General features: G+C 39.3%; 2 protein-coding genes across 2 annotated transcripts in view; one reads left to right on the top strand and one right to left on the bottom strand.

The window, feature by feature from the left end:
- atp11a (ATPase phospholipid transporting 11A) overlaps positions 1-3419 on the bottom strand; it is a 48732-nt gene extending 45313 nt beyond the window's left edge. Inside the window, exon 1 of the mRNA XM_079263740.1 lies at positions 3290-3419. Coding sequence (XP_079119866.1) covers positions 3290-3334 — 45 coding nt within the window. The 5' untranslated portion in view covers positions 3335-3419. The remainder of the gene's footprint in view (positions 1-3289) is intronic.
- A 1893-nt stretch (positions 3420-5312) lies between these two features.
- Positions 5313-19776, top strand: tubgcp3 (tubulin gamma complex component 3). The gene is made up of 23 exons (XM_079263614.1): positions 5313-5476; positions 6495-6602; positions 7057-7124; positions 7291-7368; positions 7472-7671; positions 9137-9303; positions 9520-9632; positions 11296-11421; positions 11513-11581; positions 11800-11932; positions 12033-12199; positions 14949-15059; positions 15144-15252; positions 16032-16221; positions 16335-16470; positions 16570-16638; positions 16730-16865; positions 16948-17036; positions 17365-17496; positions 17591-17731; positions 17816-17932; positions 18031-18125; positions 18773-19776. Exons 1-23 carry the CDS (start codon positions 5401-5403, stop codon positions 18888-18890), a joined length of 2748 nt encoding a protein of 915 aa, XP_079119740.1. The 5' UTR covers positions 5313-5400; the 3' UTR covers positions 18891-19776.
- The last annotated feature ends 462 nt before the right edge of the window (positions 19777-20238 follow it).

Consider the following 20238-nt stretch of genomic DNA (forward strand, 5'->3'; position numbering starts at 1 on the left):
GGATCGCCGCAGCCAATCATTGCACACGGGAATTGTCATGTTTTACAATGGATGCCCTTCCTGATGCAACCCTCTGTGTTTATTCGTGCTTGGGACCGGTCCTCAAAGAACAACCATGTCCCACTCAGGGCTGCAGCGACGGGGAACAAGACTCGAACCGCAGACTGTGTCTGTGATCTGAACCACTATTACTCCCTAGGAAGAAAAAAACTAAAATAATCTTGCCCTTTATGATTTTAATTTTAAAGTGAGAGTACAAACTTTTTCTGTTAGATTTTGAGCAATCAAAAGAAAACCAGTAGTATCTCATGTTTGATTCAGTACTTTATGAAGAGTCAACACAGCAAGTCAATGTGGTGAATTTGAGATTTCTTCCACAGATGCACAGTAGTGTCTAACTTTGTTCAATTTATCTTATTGTAGGATATAAACTGTCTACTGCTAATTAAATAAAAGATGGGTTTCAAGAAGACTTTAATGTTAAAGTTTAATAGTAGATAAGATGACGGGAAACATGGGTTAGGCAATTAAAAACATGCATCATACTCTGAGAGCTTTCTGAGGTTAAAACTAACCTGAGAGAGGAACAAAAGAGAGGTGAAGCTCCAGCTGAACACAGGTTCAGAGCTCTTCACGTCACTCTGAATACATTTTGTTTTCATTCATCCTAAACTGGAGCGATAGCTGGTAAAGATTACTCTGCATGTATGTAACACTTTTAAAGAGAGTTATTGACTTACATAACATCCACTGCCTTTTACCTAATCTGACATGGCAGCAGCTGAGGAGAACGGCTTCTAAGACTGCGCAATGAAACCTGCACAGTAGTACTACTGCGAACCGGGAGTGAGGGGGGGGTTTCAATATAGATGTTATTTTGTTTGTATTTTAATCATTTTTTATATGTATACAAATAACCCTTTTAATGCCCCTGTGATGGATTGGCGAGCTGTCCAGGGTGTACCCTGCCTTTCGCCCAAAGACTGCTGGGATAGGCTCCAGCTTCCCCGCGACCCTTCATCGGATGAAGCGGTTTGGATAATGAATGAATGAATCAATGAACCCTTTCTTGCATGAATTAATAAAAAACAATGCAACATTTTTTTAAATGCAGTATTTTACCTCTACAAACATATACAATAATACTTTTTTAGTTTATTAGTGATATTTAGAATTTATCAAGATTATAGATTCATTTAATGTATTCTACATAGCTGCATCATTTTCTCTTAATATTTATCACAAAGGCAAACATGCGTAATTACATTATGTTCAATTATATCATTTATTCATTCTACAGTGAGTGGAAACGTATTGGAAGACTCACTAACATCCACCGAAGTGGTTTATTTACAAAAATACCATCTTCATTCAATATTCAATATGAATATGCAAGAAAAAAGCTTGTAAGTAGGTGTCCACTACGGGGCCAATATGCATGAAAGGGTTAAGAAAATAAATGGAAAAGCTGGCAAGGTAGTTTTTTTTTCCAGCGTAGCAGTCACACCAGATTCCTGATGGATCCATACGAACATATTGTGCTTTTTATGGGCAGATCCACATGTTGTCATTGTTCCGTCCCGCGACCCTTCATTGGACTAAGCGGTTAGGATAATGAATGAATGAGTGAAAGGACTGCCTTGATGCAGAGAAGTTCTAGCATGTATTTTTCAGACTCTGCTTTAGTCATTTCAGTGTTTTTGTTTAGCCATTATGAAATTCCGAGAATTATCACCATCATACCGTAAAATCTGTAATGCTCGGTCCGTGAGCTTGTGCAAGAGAAAGTTCAACTTGCAAACGCATATGCTTGCATTACAAGCATTACAAGAAATACAAGCTAGATTTTTTTCTTGTTATGTAATTATAGGAATCATAAATATTACTAAAAGCTTATAGAAATCCCATTTATATGTGTGGAATCAGTCAAGAGCATATAGCTTAATAGGACTCCTCACCTTTTTTCCTGCTTGAAATCCTGATTACATAAGCACTTTTTACTCTACAGCAAATGGACATGCCATGGCTTTTAAGCAAAGCCTGATTCTTAGTTTTACAGATGTGGTTAGAGGGCGGCCGCTCCATCATACCTGCAGCTCCTAATATTGACGGATATTTCATAAAAGCCCAGTATTGACTAAAAAATAAACGTTTGTAACTTCAATCTTAAGTGTTCAGCAGTCTGGATCTGTGCAGACCAGTTACAGCAGCAGATCCCATCAGCATCCCACATCCTATCAGTCACAGACCTGTCTTCACATGGTACTTGCTAAATGGCTGAATTTCACCCTCCACATAGCAGAAATCTGACTTAATCAGCCATTTGCAACAGTTGGGAGATTGTGTCTAAGCCTCAGTTGAGTGTGGAGCGGGGGGGTATAAACTCACTGGCTCTCGTGAGAGTGGGGATTGTTCTGTCTGGATTATTGTCAAACACATTACTGTGGAGACTAATGCAACCCTCATCCATAAAGGCTGGCTGTGCTGCTGCCCATTGATTTGACTAGCAGGAAGAAAACAACTGGATTACATAATTCATGTGACCGCTCCATTTACAGTCTTGTTCAGCTGGGAAAAAGAGTATAAAGGATGACAGTGAAGTGCCAGTGATAATACTGTGTTAGTGTGCTTCTCCTGCATGTCCTGTCATGAGAAGATCTGCTCTGCAGCCTGAGCTAGGTGACTCCACCTTTTCTTCACTTAAGTACAAACAGGTTTTTTTTTTTTTTTTTTTTTTTTTTGTCAGAAGGTAAATATGGGTGGGCAAGACGTTACAACAAAACAAAGAACTTTAAGTGGCCTTTTTATGTGTGCTGAAACTTTAAATCTCACACATGTTCAGCACATTGATATATATTATCTACAGCACAAACTTAATATAGTAATGTCATTATAAAAGAAAAGAAACAGGCGCTTCATTTACATATAATATGTATAAAATGCAGTGTGGGTTCTCTGACATTTAAAGTTTCAATGATTGAAGGAATAGTTACTGAGTTATTATGCAGGGGAAAAAAACATTCAACTCTATTAAACTGTAACCTGATTAAAAAGAAGAATAAAAGTACATATGAAGGTTTACACGTTGAAACCTTCATGGCTAATTTCTTGTAAATGAAACTTAATCCGGATAAGTGCTTGTTTCGATGGAAACTGAAACCCATAGTGGGAAAAGTTCACATGTTTTCTGCTCGGGATATTAAAAAGAGCGTGGGTGTGGAGAGACCAGACAGGCAGAAAAAGCGAAAGTTGGAAACACACAAGGAATAAATGCGCTGAGTAAACTTACATATCGGCTGATGAGGGTCCGGAGAGTGCTGAAATCCATCCCCATCCTGCTCTTCCTCCCAACTCTTCTTCTTCCTCAGTCGTTCTTTAAGAGCTTTACTCTGCCGCAGTCGCTGGTTTCCTTCTTGTTTCTTTTCCTTGGTCCATGACTTGTCTCCCTTTTCTTCTTCCTAAACGAGAACGGGCTTGTTCCTCTGCAGACCTGTTCTCACCTCCAGACCTTTTTCCAGGATTTACGAGTTAAACAGGGGGAGTGTCTGCGCGCGGCAGTTTTAACACACTTTATACAGGCTTGCAGGCGCACTTCATACTTATGGACGACCACAACGAAACTAATATCCGCCTTCCACACACTCCGTCGGTCCTCTGCCCCTGTACTAATAATCTTCTTGTCTCGTTCCGCGGCCAAAGAAGATTTTCTTTCAAGTACGTCACGAGGAGCCAGGTGGTGGCTCTGGTTGAGCCGGAGCGCATGCGCGCTCTAGTGTTTTTGGCGAGTAATTGATTGATTATTTCAGTTAATTATAGTATATCGGTTTTGTTGGGGGTTTTTTTCTTGGGGTGGGATATATGCCAAATAAAAAATAATATCAAGTTCATTATGTCCACTCAACGACGATTAGAAGCTCTTTAGAAGAAATTTAAATGTGTAATTTTAGTATTCTATTCTACTCTATTCTATTCTATTATACAGTCATTTAGCAGACGCTTTTATCCAAAGCGATTTACATATGATTGAGAACAACACAAGCATGAAATCAAACAGTAGAGGACATCGTAGGAAGGTGCTAGTGGACTGTCCAGTTGGACGCAGGTCCTTCCATGAAGTGCTAGTTTTTTGTTTGTTTTTTTTGTTTGTTTGTTTGTTTTTTGTTATTGTTTACTACTTTCCCACCCCATAAAATCACCTATATTATAATACAAAAAATTAATACCATAAAGCTTGTTGCAAAGAACTTTCCAATACATATAGTTATACTAAGTGTATAAACCCAGATTAGAATTGTCTGGGTTAAGGCACTTAAACTTCATAATGGTGCTGTCCACACATCAAGTGCTGAAATCGTCCTAAAGTTTTTATGACAATATCAAGTTGCCCACATACACACGTTTTTGCCTTTTATTTATTTATTTTTTGACTGATCTTGCTAGAAACACAACTTCAGCAAAACTGTCTCATTATACAGGAAATAAATAAATAAAAGTTAAAACGACTAAAAGACTGTGTCTATGTCTTTGATTCGATTAATGTTTTATATGATGTATAATGTGTCAATTATGATACGTAAGTTTTTTTTCTTTTTCTTTTTTCTTTTTTTTTAAAAATGATCTTTGCTTATGTTTGATTAGTCGGAATTAAAGTGCGCGTGCTTTGTTTCAAGAGGGAAATATTTTCATTACAATGTCCATTCTGTGTTTCCTGGAGACGCTTTTCGGCGGGTTCGGTTGAATCATCGTCGTAAAGTTTTTACAGTAACAGCAACCACTTCCTCTTACGACATTAAACATAAAATCAAAATTCAAAAAACAAAATTTGACGCTTTAAACAATTAATCATGCTGTATAAAAAAAAAAAAAAAAACAATATCTTGACAATTTAACTGACTAGAACATTTACATATTTTTCAATGACACGTCGATATTTTTTTTGTTAAAAAAACAAAAAAACAAAACAGTGTGACTTATTTCAATAATCAAATGCCAAAGCAGAAATGATCACAAAAATAATAATTTCTTCATTAATTCATATTAGAATGGATTACATTATACTGATCAATCATAATACCATATTATATTTAATTAATTATTCTTTTTTTTCACCGCAGTACTTTTAGTCTTGGGAGTTTCCCTGGCTCAAATCAATGTTTAATTACCAAAAATTGTGCAGAGTTTGATCTCAAGCTCAGCAAAGGTCTGCTAAAAAAAAATTTAAAAAAAAAAAAAAAGTCTGAAACGTGTCAAAGTTTTTGTCGGTTTCTTCCTTCTTAGCGCTAACTTGACCAACTTCATCAAAATGGCGTCGCTTATCGCGGGAGGCTTCACTTAGTTCATGTTCTCCTGTTTCATTTACTAATTTACTCGTCGACAAAAGACACTGCATCCACGTACAGCATGGCGAGTCTAGATCAAAAATCACCTAATGTTCTTCTACAGAGCCTGTGCTGCGAGATTACCAGAAAAAGCGAAGGTACATCACTTCATGCTGGCTTGTTCGGTGCAAGCGCAATGCATTAGTACTAATGCCAAAGCTTCATAATTAAAATAATTACGTTTTATTTCTGTTTACATCACTCCATATATATTTTGTTTATATAATCGGAATCGTTGACTGTGTCTGGAAAATTCGGCGTTTATATTTCACATTGGACACCCCTAAATAATAAATAATTTCACCAGCTACATCAATGTGTTTGACGGATTATTGTAGAAAACTGTGAAGTTTTACAGCAGTACATCTCTTTTAGCCTTTAGGACATATGCCGAATTGCAGATGGGTCTATTTATGATCCCCACCCACCAGCTTTGCAATGAAATTACCATATAAAGTATAAAGATTAAATGATGTAGCCATAATTAGCTGCGTTGGACGAGCGGCACGTAGCGGAGCTGTCAGCGGGGCTATCATCCAGCTGCTCGGCTTCATGCTGCACAGCCCGCCGTCGAGCTGTCGGTGGAATAAACTGTGATGTTTTGGTTTTATAAAGTGATTGGCTTGATTTAATCAGTTGTGTGTGTGTGTGTGTGTGCTGACAACTTAGCTCTCATGCTGCTCTTCTACACAATAATAGTGTTTGCAGGCTTGCATGATACGCCTGTCTTGCTAGCTTCAGGCCCCTATACAGAGAGGTTATCCTGACTGATGAGAAAAGCAGTGAAAAAAAATGGTGTTATTTTTCCTTTATAAATCTTTATGTTGTAATTCCGTCTGAACACATGAGTAGTTTGGCAGAAACACTAATGTAAACATAGTAAATGTCCCACTAATGCTTGTACAGTCATTTTAAAAGCAAAGATTACTTCAGTGCATACAGGTGTCTTTATAAGTCACATTCATTGTGTGTTTGCAGCTTTTTATCCACAATCTGAAGAACGAGGAGTAAATGCCATCTTTAAAATCTTTTTTAAAAAACTCATTACTGCTGATTATGTATTCTGCTTTGCTAAAAGTGATGTTGTGACCTCTAGCCATGACTTTGTGTCTCCAGCTGAAGTTGCCCACCTGTTCCAGTATGCAGTTCGAGTCATTGGCAGCAACTATGCCCCTACTATTGAACGAGATGAGTTCCTGGTGTCGGAAAAGATCAAGAAAGAATGTAAGTGCTGTTGGGTTGAATTTAATCCAGATTAATGACACTTTCATATTGTAGGCTAAAAGCACTCTAGAAAACACAAAAAAAAAGGTTATGGCATGTTGCTTTATTTATTCTCTTTGGCATCAGATCCAAAAGCATGTATGCATTCTTCATATGAGCATTTTTACGTTTATACTGGAGCCAGAAAAGCGTATTAAAGAAAAACCTTTATTTCATCACAGCTAAAAATTCCAGCCGACTTGTATATTAGTATTGATCCAAAGCTTTGATGCAAAAATGAAACAGAAATAACCCAACACTTTACAGATTGTGAATACTAGCCTTTTATATTTCCTTTAATTACATTTAAAAAAAACAAAAAACTAAACATTTCCAACTTTGGCATGTTTTTATCTGTGAAATGAGACAATAATTTAGAAAGAACTCTCTAACATTTTGTGGTGAACTGTTGCAGTGCTGAAGCAGAGGAGGGTTGCAGATGCCGCTTTGTTCTCAGAGCTGCACAAAAAGCTTCAAACTCAGGTTTGTTTCCTGCAGATATATCTTCACCCCAGCACAGAATATCATCCAAACCCACATGAAGACTGAAAAGTTCTCATGTCGATGCAGAATAGGTTAAATTAATAGATGTGTTCATGAGAATTTGTGAGAATTTGTGTTCGCCCGCTGATGGTTTACTCCTTTCCAGGGCGTTCTGAAGAATCGCTGGTCAATTCTCTACCTGCTGCTTAGCCTCTCTGAAGACCCCCGCAAACCATCCAGCAGAGTGAGATTGTGATGGTTTTTATCCATCGATGTCTTATAATAGTTGAAAATCATGACTCAAAATCAAGTGCTTAATACTAAGCAATGCAAACTGTTGTACGCAGGTTGGCACACTCTTTGCCCAAGCCCTCCCCAGGGATGCCCACTCCACCCCATTCTACTGCACCCGACCACAGAGCCTGGCTTTGGGCTACGGGGAGAGGAATGCAGGATTGTCTGGCAGTGTTGGGACCAGTGGCATCTCCAGTCTAGGGGTGTACACACTGAATGGACCCACACCGACGCCACAGTCGCTACTTGCTGGGTGAGTTTAACTTCAGCTTACAAGCAGCTTAAATGCATGGATTTTAAAGTTTTATTCACATCTTGGTTGTGATCAAGCACCTGAGGGGCTCTGGGGGTTGAGAAATTTATCATTCTGATGTTTGCCTGTAAATATCACTGTATTCAGGGACAAGAAGCACCAATTAGCAGCTGAAAGGGATTTCACGGCCTGTTTTATGAGGTATCACAAGGCCATTTAATTCCATTTACCCTCATTAATGATGCACGAGTCCGTTTGCTACAAATGACCGTGAAGCTGTCTGAGCTCACCTTTAGGTCATGACAGGAACATTCCTCGCATCTAAGCATTAAGTTTTCCAAGCGCTGCGGTGTTATTACATTTGGACAAAACATAGCTGCTAATGGTGCGAACTATGCAGTTTTAATCGGCTACAAGGAGTTGTAATGACAAAAAACGTCCAAATGGTGGCCAGTGTGGTTGTTTTTATGTAAGTTTAGTGGTTGCACGTCATATTTTATTGACCTGTAAACTGTATGTAAACTTCTGTCTGTGGAAGTCATTTCAAGAGTTGCTAAAAAAAAATTTCTGATTTAAAAAAACTAAATGATGGTTTCTAAGAATATGACCGAAGGCCCATGAATAACTGGTGGTGGGACATTCACACCACCCTTTGTAACTGGAATCTGACTGTGGAATTGTAAATGTGTAAAGCAGACTTAGTCCACATACAAATACAAATCTTGGCACATTCACATCAGCCTTTTTTTATTCTCATCCAAGTTTGCTCAGAAAGTGTGGTTTATTTGGAGAAATGTGAACATAAAAATGAATTGTGATTCAGATGAAAGAGGTGGGCTCAGCCTGCTCCTATCATCCTATGAACACATGTTTAAAATATGAGGAATTAAAGCTGAGGTAGGTAATGTTAGGGAGCTAGCAAGATGTGAAAGTGGCTCCCTGCCTTGGCTCCTCCCCCTCTGGTTTTTCCACCAATGATTTTCTCTTTCTCGGCTGTTTAGCAGGAGGAGACAAATAAACCGAGCCGGGTCGGAGAAATCCTTCCTGCATTTTCTCAGCCATGTTTGCCTTCCAAGTTTCTTCTTCACTACTTTGTATTTTCATCTTAACACGTTGTTTATATACAGGGTGTGGCTATCAGGTATGCGCTGCTGGAGGGGGATGAGGGGAGCCAGGAGAAGAAGCTTACGAAATATAAGAAATGAACAACTTCATTTCGGTCCGAACGTTTGGATTGGTCAGAGTTTTCACAGATTTACAGTAAACTGAGGGGTCTAACTATATTTCTTATTGTTCATGATGACAAAATGTATAGACTACTATCAGAACCACCTCAGAGTAAAAAAAAATGTCTCTAAGCAACATTACACCCCTCAGCTTTGATGAGTCGTACATTTTTTAACAGATTAATAATTATAGATTTGTAATGAAACAAACGTGCTAAAAGTGTCTCTGTGTGTTTCAGTCAACCCCCTCAGTCTGCAGCTGGAGGCGCTCAGCCTCTGGGTACACGGTTAGCCTGGGCTCTTCCCGTAAGCTCCTCCCCTTCCGCCCTCGCCCCACCCACCACTCGGCCTTCCCTTGGGCCTCCAGCCAGGGTGGTCCGTCCCCGCCGAGATGGCGATACAGCCGGTGAGTGATGAGGTTCCACACTTATCAGCATCAATCAAAGCAAGACTTCTGCTCCCCTTAACGTTACTGTTAACATGCAAAATGAACCGAATTGAATACACACAGTACACATCATTATTTAAAGTCCACACATGTTGTGTCATTAGAAAGCAGTTTCCTTTCAGTCGTACTGCAGAAACTCTGCTGGAATCTTATCCCATGTCCTGTTGTCCTCAGGTGAGGTAAGTGAAGCAGCGCTGGTGCGGGACATTCTCTACGTCTTCCAGGGAATTGACGGGAAGTTCATCAAGATGAACGCTCAGGATAACTGCTACAAGATAGACAGCAAGGTACCCGAGCCTGATTTCAGCCTTGTACAGTAGGGACGTCAATCTACCAACAACTCACGATTCAATTCGATTCTGATTTTTGGGTTGATGATTCAGTTCATAATCATTACACTTATGTCACAAAAGGTGCTAATTTCCCATGTAACTTCATTCTTCTGTAAGCTAGAAAGAACTGAGACATTATTAGGGCTGATTCAATTTAAATTGCGACACGTACAAAACCTTTTTTTGCTCGTCATTTTTCTTCATTTCAACTCTGAAAAAAGAACACAGCAGCAAGACCATCATTCTGTTGCTGTAATCCTCAAGAAGACGAGTAAACAGATCAATAAAAACAATAAAAATGACAAATTAATTAATATTTTAATTTATTAAAAATATTAATTCATTTATTCATTATCCTAACCGCTTAATCCGATGAAGGGTCACGAAGAAGCTGGAGCCTATCCCAGCAGTCTGGGTGAAAGGCAGGGTACATCCTGGACAGCTCGCCAGTCCATCGCAGGGCCACACAACAACCATAACCACTCACGCTATTTAAAAATATATTTTTTATATATATATATATATATATATATATATATATATATTTTTTTTTTTTTTTTTTTTTTTTTTTTTTTTTTTAAAAATCAAACTTAATTATTTTAAAATTGTGATGTAAAAAATCCTGATTTACAATTTTTTTCAGTTTTATTCCCCACCCCTAATGGACGGACCATTTATTCAGAGGATTCATGCAAATGCATATCCTTGTATGTATTGTAGATGTTGACAAGACAGCTGTTGCTGATGGCACTTTAACCGATCAATGCAAGCTTTTTGGCTCCAAGCTGTATCAGCTTTCTTTTCTTTCATCTGTCCTGTAAAGTTCTCTCATTCCTCTCCCCTCTAGTCAATAGATGGAATTAGTTCCACATTTTCAAGCACACTAAACATAGATTCATGGTCGATGTGTTGATGTGGTCTGGAAAAGGAGCCTCTGAATTCAGGGATAAATCAGCCAAGGATAAGGATATTTTAGAGGCCTTTTTCCTGTCACTTAACCTCTCTTCAAAGCTTCCTGGATAAAAGGTTTTAATGCGTCGTTAAATACTTCTGCTGGGAAAACGGTGCTGAGTGAAGACCAGAATAGCTACACTGGCTATATGATGACAGTTGACTGTGATGGCTAGCATGTCTCTAAGTGTATTTAAGATTGAAAATTATATTAAGTTCAATGCAACTTTGTATCTATGGAAGGTTTTTTAATTTACACAACAAAGCTTGATAATTCTCACTATTACACCAGTTATTTTATGTCTTTATGCAGAGGTTTCTGTGTTTTTCTCTTTAATAAGTAAGTGCTTTTGTTTCAAAGTGCCTTAAGAGCATTAAAGAGTTTTTGTGACTGCTTGAAAACTGGATAAACTCTTGTAAAGCTGAGAAATTTACACTTACAGTCGTCACTATGAGGAAAAATTGACATTAGTTTTTTTTTTTTCTTTCCAACCTATTTATCAAAACCCATTAAGTTCCTTTGTTTTCCAAGTTGATATCAATCAGAAAATCAGTTTTCTTTGAGGATCCACATCATTATCGAGGTCATTAATATCCTCATGCATAACATTGGTTAGATTCCAAGTTTTGCGTTACATTTATTATAATCTATGCTTTGCCTCACTAGGTGGTGCTATCCAAGTCCCTCAGGGATCTCTGCAGCAGACTGTCTGAACTTGGTTGGCTGCACAACAAAGTCAGGAAGTACACCGATTCCAGGAGCGTTGATCGGGCCTTCGGATTAGTCGGACAGGTGTGTGCATTTCCCATATTTGTATCACTAGTTTGGGCTTTTAAAAAAAAAAAATCTATGCTTATCTTTGCATGCCCATCACTCTCCTCAGAGCTTCTGTGCCTCGCTCCATCAGGAGCTCCAGGAGTACTACAGGCTGCTCTCTGTCCTCCACTCGCAGGTAAACAAACTAAAGTTCATGAAGAAATCGCATCTATTCTACTTTTGCCTAAAAACACTTAAACTAAGCCATGTTCTTTGGCTTTATGAGCTTTCAACTTCTTCATATTAAATACATAAACTTATTCAGGTGTTATAATTGAGAAGAAAGACTTCAGATGTCCCACCTTCCAAGCTACTGTGTGTTTTAGCTCCTCTGATTATGTGTGTGTGTTGTAGCTACAAGTAGAAGATGACCAGGGTGTGACCGTGTACACGGAGGGAAGTTTGACTCTAAGAAGGCTGCTGGTCTGGATGTATGACCCCAAAGTGCGGCTCAAAATTCTGGCGGCTCTCGTCGACTACTGCCAGGGTGGGTTGGATGTGTACTCTGGCTTGCATGTGTTTTGCACCTGCAAGGACCGAGCGTCAGGTGACCAAGACTATACCTACGCTGTGTGTGTGTGTTTCAGGTCGTAAAGGAGGCGAGCTGGCCTCAGCCGTTCATGCCTATGGGAAAACGGGCGACCCGCAGATGAGGTCGCTAGTTCAGCACATCCTCAGCCTGGTGTCACACCCCATCCTCAACTTCCTCTACAGGTGGATATATGATGGCGAGCTGGAGGATACCTACCATGAGGTATGCATTCTTTTTGCTCAAAACATTAAACTTTATAGTCACCTGTGGTTAAAACAAAACAAAAAAAATTCCTAAATATAGTGCGCAAGACTAAGTGAAGGAGCTGAGTGCTGGCCTCCTTTTAAGGAAAAAGTCATTAAGAGTTTATGGCGCATTTCTGGAACATTGTTCTCGTCAGCTGGTCTAACGTTTGACCCCAATGAGAAAGAAGATTAGTGGGAACTGGAGGAGGAGGAGGGGGGAGCAACAGAAATAAAAGAAAAACCGAGAGAGAGAAAGGGAAGACAGGCCTCTTAAATGAGAACTGATGAAAGGAGTATAATGGAGACCACAGTGATGGATGTGTCTCCTTTACTTCCCCCTGCTCTCTTTTTCCCTTCACGCAGTATTTATGAGTCCAGCATTAACTGGAATGTAGCACTGGACTGGTTTTAAAAGCGCAGATTAAGTTATTGGACCTTTCAAGAGTGAAATTACCCAGAGGATGTGTGTTTTGTTGCATGAATGTTTTAACATATTGGTAAAGAAATAAAACAGATATATATCAACAGATGGTGTAAAGAAAGAAAAAAGGCCTCAATGACATTTTTTTTAAAATGATTTTCTTTTGAATATCAAATTTTATTTTACCAATGTTATTTATCTTCTCTCAACCGTTTTGCAAATACTTTTTAATTTTATACCGTTCTGTTGTTGTGTTATAAACATAATTGTACATGGAGGCTGCAACTACTAAATTTCCCAAGTTAGGATTAATAAAGTTTATCTATTCTATTCTATTTATGTGTACTTATTAGTTAAATCAATGGCGGGCAAAAGTTTGGGCATCCTTATTCTGTTACTGTTACTGGAGGTGAAGCTTGAATTGAGTTAAATAATTTATTGTTTACTCAGAGAGACAAATGTAAATAAAAAATGTTTTAAAATTCCCCAAAAATGTAAAGGAATTCAACTAACTTAAAAATAATAATAAGAAAATAAATTCTTGAATTAAACAGACATGAACCATTTATCATAATATATTAGTAGGCAGAAGAAATGAGGTACCCAGGAAATTTGAGTGTTTACAGATGTAAGATAGTTTGAGTCCCCGGAGCTCGACCCCACAGCCGGTAGCTTCTCTGAGCAGCTGCTTATTTATTGCACATGAAACCAAAAGAAGGCAACAAGTCAACATAAAGAGGGGTTTCTGCTTACGCTCCCTGCAGTAATCAGCTTCTTATATCTTTCACAATCACTTCCTTTTAATTCATAGTTATTAGTTATTTATAACTCTAAAGGTCAAAATTAATAAAAATAAATGCAATTGTTGTTCCTGCTCAAACCTTCGGACGACACCGTTTATTTTTCCGAATATTCATGGTGTTTTAGTCCGTTTGGTCTAAATATTCCTTCTGTTTTACCTCACTTGTTCAGAAATATGAGCAGAACAGTGAAAATCCGTCTGATTAGAGCATAACAGACATAAATCTTTATTGTTAACACTAAGATACACAACATTAACATCATGTCTTCAGTGGGAGAGATGGCACTGAAACGAAGCTAATAATTATCAATCTGCTGACTTTCAGTAGAAATCAATCTTGATGATAATCTAGTATCATTAATTTTGTACAAATATGATGTAAAAACCAGGACAAATGAGTATTAAGTTTTATCAGACTGAACAAACAGTAACAAACAGCGGATCACATCATTATCAATCTACCTCTTAATTAAAATGAAAGCTAGGAAAGGTACAAGTTGTTTTTATTTAGTTTGCTCTCCATTAGCTGTTGCAGTACAGCTATTCTTCCTGCTTTTTAAATCAACCTCACAGCAGTATTTCACACCACCATAACACATTAAGTGATAACACATGAAACTTACAATACTTATGGACCTGCAATAACTATACTTAGTGTACTAAAGTTAAAATTTTATAAACCACCTTTCCAGGTGGTGGTATAAATTTTTTATTTGCTCAGTTTAGGATGTCGCATCATGGGAATGCAATCTGAGACAACATGCATTTCCTTCAGCAGCCTTCAGGATTCACATTATTAAACTCTGCTAGATGCTCTTTTTTTTGTTTTCGAGAAGAAAATCACGTCATTTTGTTGTCGCAGACATGATTAAAGACAGTTCTCAACAGATCAGGCTCGCAGAATGTTTTTTATGTGGGGTAGAAGTATCGTGTGACTGGTCGAACATTTAAGGTGGGCGGGGTTATCACAGAAAAGCACGAAGCGGAAAGTTGCCGCTTTTTTGCTGATGCAGATAAACTGTTTTGATAAACAGCTGATTTAGGGGATGAGAAAGTAAAAAACATGTGGTATTAAAACACACAAACGCAACCGTGTGCATGATCCGCCCTGGCTCGGACAAAGTTTTTTATTAAATATAAAATAACCAGGTTCACTGCCCATCGAAGCAGACATCACCGCCCGCGGTGCTCCCTCCCCGCTCAAGACAAACCTTCTTATAGAGTATGAATCAACCAGATGAAAAAGTTTTTTCTTGTTCTTGTGGCCTCGAGAGCAAGAACAAAGTTCCTGCTTCTCGTGGAGGATTTAAACAAGCTTAAGCCAACTTAGCCCTCTGTCGTCAACGGACATTCGATGTAGTTGTCAGTCTCTCAGTATAAATAAAGACCTTTCGTTGTGTTTATTATTCTACTGTAAATTAAATGTGTTTAAAACCAGAGTAAGAAGAACTTAGAAATGAAACTTTTCCTTGCATATTAAACTCTAACGATACGTGTTTGCAGTTCTTTGTAGCATCAGATCCCAATGTGAAGACGGATCGTCTGTGGCATGACAAGTACTCCCTCAGGAAGTCAATGATCCCCTCGTTCATCACAATGGACCAGGCCCGCAAGGTACAAGCACACACACTTACACCTGTTCACCAGTTTACACTTTAAACATGAAGTAAACACTTTATTCATCCTCTCCGTCTCAAGGTTCTGCTGATCGGCAAATCAATCAACTTCCTGCACCAGGTTTGCCATGACAGAACGCCACCGGGCAAAATAACACCAGCATCTAAACCTGCAGACGCTCCGAAAGATGGTAAACCTCTCGCTTTTTCTTATCACTTAACATTTTGCTGTTCATATGAAGCTATAATCAGTCTTTATATCATTCTAGCATCAAAACAGGACAGTAATATGCTGAGTTTTAGCATTTTAAAGAAGCAAAAAGCTTTGTATGTTGCATTAGCAGTTATGCTAACGGCATCATTGACTAATTAGAAGCATCTGTTGTGTTTGTCATCATATTGATATTATTTTATTGGCGTTTGCTCGTGGAGTGACAGCAGTCAATGCTCTTACCGCTCTCTGGCCTCGTCCTCCTTTCAACCATGGAGAGTAAGAGGTATACTTAGCTGTATGCTATTGATTCAGTCTGCGGGACTTCATCTGGTCAGTTTGATCTGGAGCTTTTACAGGATGAATTGAAGGGCATGACACAGGCATAGGTCAGGTTGGATCATAAAACTCTTGAGTCTGGTTAGATATTTACATTTCTAGTCTGTTCTAGTTGTAAAACAGAGAAACGGTCATGTACACACATGTAAACACAATAAAATGTCATGTCATGTAGACACAGTGAAGAAACAACAGTGTGTTCAGTGAGAGGCTTCTTCAGGTGTAAGACTGAAAGATACAGAAGATCATTCCTGCCAGCAGCCTCCAGAACAAATAGTTAATTATTATTATATACTACAATATTGAATTTCCCTTTGGGGATTAATAAAGTATTTTTCATTCATGTAGCTGCGTCACCTGAGAGTTTAGACTGGGTAGAATAGTTGAAGCTGAAACTCTTCATCTTTGCACACTCCCCAGCTGCAGAGCTGCTGTCGGACCTGGAGGGAGCTTTTCAGGAGAAAATTGACGCGGCCTACTTCGACACCAGCAAATACCTGCTGGACGTTCTCAACCGCAACTACCTTTTGTTGGAACACCTGCAAGCCATGAGGAGATACCTGCTGCTGGGCCAGGGAGACTTCATCAGACATCTCATGGACCTGCTCAAGTCAGTCCTCCTGTTTCTTGCTTTTAGAAAGCATAAATTGTGGCGTTTAAATGACAGAGTCCACACCGAGCTGCAACTTTCACTTTGACCTTATTTGTACTGTTTTGTTCCAGACCAGAGCTGGCTCGTCCTGCCACCACTTTATACCAACACAACCTGACCGGTATCTTAGAGACAGCAGTCCGAGCCACTAATGCTCAATTTGACAATGCAGAGATCCTAAAGCGGCTGGATGTGCGACTGCTGGAGGTAATATCAATCTCTCCATGATATTGCATTATTAAAAATTATTTTTAATCATGTTATTACACTGTGACTCCAGCTACACTGGGTTTTTTTTGCCTCTAGGTGTCTCCTGGTGACACAGGCTGGGACGTTTTTAGTCTTGATTACCACGTGGAAGGACCCATTGCAACGGTATCAAAGACTTTCCATAAACACTTCCTATAAAACTGGATTTTCTCTGCATGGAAAAACATTTCCATGCCTTTTTATTTGCATGTATCAGGTGTTTACGAGGGAATGCATGGGCCATTACCTTCGGGTGTTTAATTTCCTGTGGAGAGCAAAGAGGATGGAGTACACTTTGACTGACATCTGGAAGGGACAGATGTGCAACGCCAAGCTGCTGAAAACCATGCCTGGTATTGGTTTATACCCGTTTGTTGCTCTTACTGTATTTAAGAGTTGTCATTCTGAAGTATCATTACCCGTCTTTCCCTCCAGAGCTGTCCGGCGTGCTGCATCAGTGTCACATCCTGGCTTCGGAGATGGTCCACTTCATCCACCAAATGCAGTACTACATCACCTTTGAGGTCAGACCATTAGCCGTGGTGCCGTTCTCTCGGACTGTAAAACATCAGCATTAAAAGGAGCAATTACAGCGAGGCAGTCTGTTTTGTCTGGAAGGTTCCGATTTATGCTTCATCTGACTCAGAAAAGAAGTGAATGCAACAAGAGTGACGGTGAAAAGTCATTCATTTTATTTGTTCCAATGACTGAAAATGATTATTTTCCTCTTAATTGTTTCAGGTTTTTATCAGTAAGAATCTTATAAAAGGCACCAGTGTTACATCTGACTTGTCAGTGCAGTGTATTCATCCTAAACTGTGTTTGTGTGTGTGTGTGTGTGTGCGTGTGTAGGTGTTGGAGTGCTCATGGGACGAGCTGTGGAACAAAGTGCAGCAAGCTCAAGACCTCGACCACATCATCGCTGCCCATGATGTCTTCCTGGACACGATCATCTCCAGATGCCTTCTGGACAACAACAGCAGGGTATTGCTGGTGTTTCTGTTCATCTAAAAGTTTCCCATTAACCTGCACACTTTTTTTTTTAGCTCAGTTTTTATTTCTAAATCTGTTTTTGCAGTCCCTTCTTAACCAGCTTCGGGCCATATTTGACCAGATCATCGAGTTCCAGAGCGCCCAGGACTCCCTCTACCGCTCCGCGCTGGAGGAGCTCACCCTCCGACTGCAGTTTGAAGAGAAGAAGAAGCAGAGAGAGGAGGAGGTAGGAAGTGGAGGGCATTGTTTCTGGGCTGCAGAAGCCACGTGACACTGTCCCATCTGAACCAATGTTTCTGGACTGATTCAGGGTCAGTGGGGGGTGACGGCGGAACAGGAAGCAGAGGAAAAGAGGAGGATTCAGGAGTTCCAGGACACCATACCAAAGATGCGTTCCCAGCTCCGAATCCTCACCCACTTCTACCAGGTACAAACCCAAAGCAGACATTTACTCATGTTTCTTTGGGACTTTTGCTTCTAATGTGCATCCCCTCCACCTTTTCCCCTCCTTGCTTCTTTTCTCAGAGTATTGTTCAGCAGTTCCTGGTGCTGTTGATGACCAGTTCAGATGAGAGTCTGCGCTTCCTCAGCTTTAGACTGGACTTCAATGAGCACTACAGGTACGTCTTGTAAAACTCCTAAAAGGCCAATAAAGTAGCTTCTTGTCAGAATAGTGCAGAATTAATCTTCTATATGCTCAAACTGATCAAATATTTACTATTAATCCCATTAGAATCAAACTTGTTGTGTGTTTTTGTAAATGTTTGTGTTGCAATGAATCACTACACTTCTTTTCCAGGTAATTTATTAAGAAATGAGGGGTGGGCTGTGCCTTTTGCATAGTACTGCATATCTAAAAACTGAAAATCTAAAGATAGATCTTTGCATCTACACCATCAAAAAGTCACTGTACTGATTTTCAGGTTGATTTGATATGAAGTTATACAATAAATTCTGTAAATGTTATCGGGCCAAAACTAGTGCAAACCAAAGGAGAAATCTGTTTTTTTTAAAAAAATCAGCAATATTTGCTCAAACTGTTTTTTCTTCTTTTAACCTACGTTCAGAGGAGCCACGAGTCAGGTGAGGCCGACGGCTTGGAGAGAAAATGTTGAACACTTTAGATAGAAATAAGCAAATAGTGCTGTGAATCTCCAACCCGTCTGAATAGTTGGTTGTAGTATAGCTTTGTTTTTTTGGTAAGGGAAGGTAGAACGATTTTGGTCCATTTTTTCTGAAAATAATACTATGAATGACTCCTCTGCAGGGCCAGAGAACCGAGGCTGCGAGCCTCACTCGGCGCCACCAGAGGGCAACGGCGTCAAACGTCTGACATGACCACCACCATGCTGATGGAGGAGGCTTCCCATCGGAGCGCCGAGTGACGAACTGACTGCAGACGGTTGGAAGGAAGTCAGCTGAGCGGGATCACAAAGGAACTAAAGTCCAGAGCTTTGGAGACAAGGGGAGTAGAAAAACCCTGAAGCGAGTGGTGTGAACGCAGCAGGGAAGTTCTGCTAATTATTTGGGGAAAAGTGTCCCTGTGAGTGTGAGGAAACAGCAGACTGAGCTCTCCAAGTCACAGAGGGCCACTTAACATGGCATGCCTTATCAATGGGGTTAAAAAAAAAAAAAAACTACTTTTTCCCCCCGATGTGGTTGCCAAATCCAATCCCAATACACACACTTGTACATAGTGTATGCAAACATGTATGTGTCCGTACGTCTTCACTCACCAGGGCTCGACAGGTTTGGTGTGCATTTCTTTTCCATTTTTGTATTTGTAGAAGTTATTAAAGTGATCAAATGCAATTTTTTACTGTTTTTATTTAAAACATTTCTGCTGAAGTTTTGTTTTCAGTCATGCAGGAAGATTATTGAAGCTCTAAAAGTGAAAAAGAGACAATACAGCTACATGTTTCATATTTCCTATCAGTTCTGGCAGACCAGTAAGTGGGTCTGGCTCTAGCTCTCCTGCACCTTTTAGTTAAAACTTTTTCTTCCTCCCCATTCTTCCATTGTTTATCAGGTCAGCAGATCAAGTGGATTTATACGACTCTGTTCTGGGCCATACGGATAAAAAGCTAGCTTTAGCAGGCGACTGACGGTCATCAGGTTTGCGAGACATAAAACAAATCTGGCCCCATTCAGCTGAATGTCACTAAAAATGAAACTAGTTTCTATTAGCTTTATTCTAACACTGCTTATGTTACAATTAAAGCTTTTCTGTCTGTATGTCAGGTACAATCATCACAACCACAACAACCTCGCTTCTTGTCCCTGCATAAACCACAGGAACTAAAATGCTCAGATTTTCTTTTAATGAAATAAAGTAAATATTTCTACATGAAAGTTCATGAAATGTTTGTCAAATGTTTACTTGTTTTCTGAAATAAATATTCTGAATTTAGAGGAAAACTGTTCTTAAGTTGACTTCATATTGATGATATAAAGACAAAAGATTGTAATGTTTAGAGTTGCTACGTCATTTGAGTGGAAATATAACAGTAAAACCTTCCTGTTCTGATCGTACTAACTTATTGATTTATTTGGGTAGAAGTTGGCATGATAGTTGTAGTTCTTTGCAGCTGCACATTTAAGCATTGAATGGGAAAAAAAATCCTTTCAATTTATGGTAAATTAGCACTTTTAACATAAGGAAGCAATCCAAACTTGGTCTTCATCCATCTTCATCTTGAAGACAAACAGCAGCTCTACGGTAGTCTGACAAGG

The sequence above is a fragment of the Telmatherina bonti genome (assembly GCF_933228915.1).
Source record: "Telmatherina bonti genome assembly, chromosome: 24".
NCBI classification, from domain to species: domain Eukaryota; kingdom Metazoa; phylum Chordata; class Actinopteri; order Atheriniformes; family Telmatherinidae; genus Telmatherina; species Telmatherina bonti.

Coding starts and splice junctions, on each gene's coding strand:
- tubgcp3 (XM_079263614.1), top strand. CDS start 5,401: ATGGCGAGTCTAGATCAAAAATCACCTAATGTTCTTCTACAGAGCCTG. Junction 16,471..16,569: donor TGGATGTGCGACTGCTGGAG/GTAATATCAATC, acceptor TTTTGCCTCTAG/GTGTCTCCTGGTGACACAGG. Junction 17,933..18,030: donor TCCTCACCCACTTCTACCAG/GTACAAACCCAA, acceptor TTCTTTTCTCAG/AGTATTGTTCAGCAGTTCCT.